General features: G+C 35.4%; 1 protein-coding gene across 2 annotated transcripts in view; it reads left to right on the top strand.

Moving 5' to 3' along the window:
• The window catches only part of LOC107722487 (gigaxonin-like), a 12494-nt gene extending 7637 nt beyond the window's left edge, over nt 1–4857 (top strand). For both annotated transcript variants that reach the window (XM_016530849.1, XM_016530850.1), the window contains exons 9-12: nt 99–235; nt 2189–2323; nt 2435–2544; nt 4204–4857. In XM_016530849.1, coding sequence (XP_016386335.1) covers nt 99–235; nt 2189–2323; nt 2435–2544; nt 4204–4385 — 564 coding nt within the window. In that variant the 3' untranslated portion in view covers nt 4386–4857. The remainder of the gene's footprint in view (nt 1–98; nt 236–2188; nt 2324–2434; nt 2545–4203) is intronic.
• The last annotated feature ends 779 nt before the right edge of the window (nt 4858–5636 follow it).

Raw genomic sequence — 5636 nt, 5'->3', positions numbered from 1 at the left:
AGTGAGGTTTAGCTCTCTTTTTTTTTTTTTTGTACAAATCTGCACACTTTCACTGCAATACTCTCATGCTTCTCACACTTTGTGTCTCTATTTTTCAGTTCGGTTGCTGTACCACCATGAAAAAGAGACTGTATGTGATGGGCGGAGGATCGTATGGGAAGATTTACGACTCTGTGGAGTGCTATGACCCCAAAACCCAGCAGTGGACGACAGTCTGCCCTCTTAAGGAAAGGAGGTAAAGTGTGTAAAAGGACGTTTATTCATTTAGCAGACAATTCTATTCAAAGCAATTTACAAACACTCACCTAATAGCTTGTTCTGTTCACAATCAATGAGTTAAGTAAATAGTTCACCCAAAAATTAAGATTTGCTGAAAACTTACTCACTCTCAGACCATCCAACATGTAGATGAGTTTGTTTCCTCATCGGAACAGATTTGGAGAAATTTAGCATTACATTATTTGCTCACCAATGGAACCTTTGCAGCGAATGGGTGCCGTCAGAATAAGAGTCCAAACAGCTGATAAAAACATCACCATAATCCACAAGCTGCATGTTTGTAATAAATAAATCCATCATCAAGATGTTTTTAATGTCAAACCGTTGCTTCAGGCTAAAATCCTCGAGTCCTCTATCCATAATATTGCTTTCTCCGGTAAAAAAGTAATTTAATCTGAATCAGGACAGAAATATGCACAGATTAATCATCGTTTAAAGAGAAAACGCCTTAATGATGGATTTGTTTCTTAAACACGCAGCGTTTCACTTCACAAGATGTTGACTGATGGACTGATTACTTGTGGATTATTGTGATGTTTTTATCAGCTGTTTGGACTCTCAATCTGACGGCACCCATTCACTGCAGTGGATCTATTGGTGAGCATGTGATGTAATGCTAAATTTCTCCAAATCTGTTCCGATGAACAAACAAACTCGTCTACATCTTGGCTGGCCTGAGGGAGAGTCAATTTTCAGCAAATGTTTATTTTTGGGTGAACAATTCCTTTAAATACACTTTAAGCAAACTGTTTGCAGTGGAGGGACACGGGCCAACATTTTGTGTAAGGGTCTGTATTTTTATATGACGTAATAAATGTGTCAGTGTGCCCTTGCAATTTGTATCATAACATTTTACCTTTAAAAGATGGTGATGTAATTTTATTACATTTAGGTAACCAGGTTTTCACTGAGTAGGTGTGAAAGAGGCAACATTATTATTTGATAATGGGAAACAGCAGAAACGTCATTCAGCATAACTTGGCCCTATGCATTCAAACCACAAATACTGGACGCTCAAAGCGGCATGCTCTTTGTAGATGTGAATTAAGAGAATGTTTTTTCCCATCCTGCCTATGACGCAGAGAAATGTCAAAAGTTAAACAGATTACATTTTAAGGCAAAGGCAGCACGTCGTCATAAGGGTCTAACAGCTATGAGAACTGAGATCTGTGATGTCTTACAGATGTGTCTTTAGAGCAATAGTAGTCAAGGGACCTATCAGTCATGTACCCATGTAACTGGAAACAATTGATCACCATCTGGAGCAACATAAATAGTCATTTTTCTTGGTGTTCTTGTCTTGTTTGGAGAATAATTTTGTCCATAGCTCTGTTACACAATCTAATGAGCTGCCTGGCTGCCTACTGCCTTCTAAGGCAGCATCCTAAACGCCATGAAACCTCATAAGTAACTGATTTGAGACACTCTGCATAGGTACTAACTACTGACGCAACACCAATAGCACTTTGCACAGAAGACTTGACTCCTCACAATTGGTTTCAAAACCTTAGTCAGGGTAGCACCATAATTTTTGACAAGAATGAAAATGAGGCTGTGAGGGAGAGAAGTACAGTGCATGATAGAAAACATTGCAATAATATTTCACATTTACTGTACAGTCATTTACTGTACATTTATAATGACATTTTCATAAAGTATTCACAGAGTTGGGAAAAAAAACAGATAAAAAACAGCAATATAGTAGGTATCTTTTATGCATGTTTGCTAGGTATTAGTTACATTTCAAAATTCTTAAATGAAGAGTACTAGAGACTAGTTTATTTGTGTCTGAAACCTAAATTTGCAAGTACCCTGTATTATCGGCTATTTTCTAAATGACATAATTGTGATTTGTGCACTATTCCTTGACAAGAACGCGGCTGCATAATTTCACACTTGTTTTCCTCAGGTTTGGCGCGGTGGCATGTGGGATTGGACAGGAGCTCTACGTATTTGGTGGTGTGAGGAACAGAGACGCTGACAATCCAGAGTCCAGTCAGATGACCATCTGCAAGTCTGAGTTCTTCCATGATGAACTAAAAAGGTGAGCTCTTCAAAGCAACACTCGAACAATACTAGAGTAATACTAGAGTGATAGAGTAATAAAGAGTACTAGATAGAGACTAGAGACATGCATGTCTTTCTTTTCTTTCAGGTGGGTGCATTTAGATGACCAGAACCTCTGCATACAGGCCACATCGTCTTTTGTTTATGGAGCTGTTCCCATTGGTGCCAGTATATATGTGGTTGGAGAACTTGACACTGGTAAGCTGATAAGGTCTTATAATCGCACTTTATCCTCTGTCTAGGAACGTCTTTTTATACGTATATCTTCAAATTCCGTCCTTGAGAAGGTCAAAAAGGTTTGTGCTATGATAACTTATACATTCAAGCTACAACGAGGGCGTATTTTAACTTTTTTAACATTTTGAGGACCAACGCATCAGCTACTTAAAAAAATTACAAGCTGCTAATGAATTATGAATAGTTAATATCAAGCTACCATTTTGATTAAGTAGTTAAGTACATTAACAACAAAGCTACATTAAAGTCATTAAGAAGGTATATATTGAAATATATTTTTTATAATATAAGGTATAATATAATATAAGATAAGATATTTTGAAGGCTTATTATAGTCAACTAAAACAATTTTTTAAAAATGTTACGTGAAAATGTTAACTGAAATAAAAGAAAATAAAGTGAAATATTAAGAAAAATCTTTTATTTCAGATAGTTTTCAAGGAAACTTTCTCATTTTCATCTAGTTTAATTGATGTACGAAAATAGCTAAAACAGAAACAAAAATTAACGTAAATTTCTAACGTAAATATTCCTAAAAGAATTAAGAGTAAGAATGCACAACAAAATTTCTAAAACGAAATAAAATTCCATTGAAAATGGAAAACCTAAAAATAAAAACCTAAATGATACCTCAGTGATACTAAAAAACACTTTTTTTAAATTATGAATTATGTATCAGAACAATCAGACCATTATTTAACTCTCAAAATTAATAATCTCAATTAGGGTGTTTAAATACAGCACTTTTACGGGTTTTTTTTACGCTGCACGATTATAACAAAAATCATAATTGTCGATTATTGCCTTGAAATTGTAATGGCGATTATTAATTACGATTATAACAATTTACATTGAATGATGTTTATACCATTGTTTGATGCAACTGCATGCCGTATTTTTATATGAAAATAAACAAGCTGAAAACACTCTAACTAAAAAACTTTTAGTGCTTTTCTATAGTATTAAGCCTCAAATGTCAACTATACATCGGATTTGTTTCTTCTTTAAATTATAAAAAAAATAAAAATAAGAATGGTATTATAGTGTTATACTAAACTAAAATGAAAACAATGGAAAAACCCTTAAGATAACATGTAGAAAGAAAGAAAAAAAAGCATCTTAAGCACACAGAATAACATAATTGGACTTTGAACGATTAATTGCCGCTTTGAACGATTACGTAATTGTGGCATCCATAATTGTAATCGCGATTAGAAATTTGATTAATTGTGCAGCCCTACTTTTACACTTATACAACAAATTACTGTATATAATACACTTTTAAATTTAAACCATTTTATAAATGAATCAAAAACAATTATAAACAGCAATATTTAAGTATTACAATAATATAAATATATATTTCACTACAAAAATGCCACTAAAAAGGTTTGATTTCTGGGAATACTACAGAATGGTGAGTTTAATGAAATTATTTTTTTTTTTGTGACCAGTTTATTGATACAAACTGGTTCGATTGAACAGATTTGCTAAAAAATAAACCAGATGGTCATTTTGGAATACTGTACACATAATACAACATGATGTACAGCTATTTGTGTAGAGTAGAGCATAAAATACTCACTGCATAATATATATTTCTTTCTGTTTGGTCTGCAGGCACCAGTTTTGACTATGTGCGGGAGTTTCGCAGAAGCACAGGCACCTGGCACCCCACCAGACCCCTCATGCCCTCTGATCTGAGTAAGACGAGCTGTGCCGCCCTACGCATCGCTAACTGTAAGCTGTTCCGCCTGCAGCTCCAGCAGGGACAGTTCCGGATCCGGGTTCAATCCACATAAACAACCCACATCCTCACCGCTGGCTTTATGTCTCTCCTCCATCGTCTGCTGGTTTGGAGGACGATGCAGAGGATTGTGGGATTATATTGGCAACAGCAGAGGTTTGATTATAATGTGGGAAAGCTTGAATGAATTGTCTTGTTTTTTAAGTTTGATGCCTTTCTTAGAGGATGAATTGTACATCTTTTTATTTTTATTTTGGTTCTTTTTTTACCAGTCACAGGAAATGCTGTTACATTAGATGGGACCTGCTCACTATTTTCATGCTTTATATGAATAGATTTTACCTAGCTGTTGTTGCAGCTTATTTGACGCTAACACTTTTGAACATTGGTGAAGGAGGTCAAAATGGCCTATTTTATACAATAGTTAAGTCTTAAATGTGGGTTCAGTAAGTAAGGGAACAAATCAAATCAAGAACTAATCAGAGCTAGTGGTATGTTCATATCAAGCACAATTATGTTGCTGATGCTACTGTACAATCAAAGTTATATACTTGTTAAACTTTGCCAATAAGTACATTCTGCCTTACGATATGCGAATATCATACTTGTGTTCAAAGTTCCATCTGTGTTTCATTTATGGAAAAAAATTGCCGGTAAAAGCCCAGATGTGGGACTGTTTGTATTGAATTTGGATAACTGTGGCCCTGCTCTAGTTCTGAAAAGGGGCCTTATAGAATTAAGCAGTTTTACTATTAAATTTGTTTCATTCACATTTAATTAGTCTCAACCGTTAACTTTGGTAGCCTTAGTTAATAGTTAAAAAAAGATGTGTTTTCTGATCAGAGGAACACGGGTTTACATTTCAGTTTAAGCTAATACATATGCATTGTATTGTCAAAGTTGAAACCGAAAATGGTGAATATTTGCATATTTTATGTGTCTTTCTGGCCTGCCTGATGGTCTGCCTGTCTTAACCGATCAAATTCTGCTGTTGGTCTCGTATCCAGGGACTCAAATCACCACAGCATGTCAGAAATAGATGCAAGTTGCTGGTCTCACCCTTATGTGGCGAGATGTATTTTGTGAATGACCTCTGAACTGGCTTTCCTGTCAGTGTGGACGGTTTTGGCATCTGGTGACCCCATTTGTTCTGTGCATGATTCAGCTGCTGCTGTCTGTTCTAATTGAAGGGACGAACATTGCATATTCACCACCATGGAAATGCAATCCAATAGCAAGAATAAATACCACACTTTCACACACTAGACACTAGCATTTGTCAAAAATGACTCAAGCTGTGACTCAA

The sequence above is a fragment of the Sinocyclocheilus rhinocerous genome, unplaced genomic scaffold (assembly GCF_001515625.1).
Source record: "Sinocyclocheilus rhinocerous isolate Xijiao unplaced genomic scaffold, SAMN03320098_v1.1 scaffold604, whole genome shotgun sequence".
Classification (NCBI taxonomy): domain Eukaryota; kingdom Metazoa; phylum Chordata; class Actinopteri; order Cypriniformes; family Cyprinidae; genus Sinocyclocheilus; species Sinocyclocheilus rhinocerous.
Note: the sequence above shows the minus strand (reverse complement) of the source record. Positions and strands in the feature narration are given on the sequence as shown.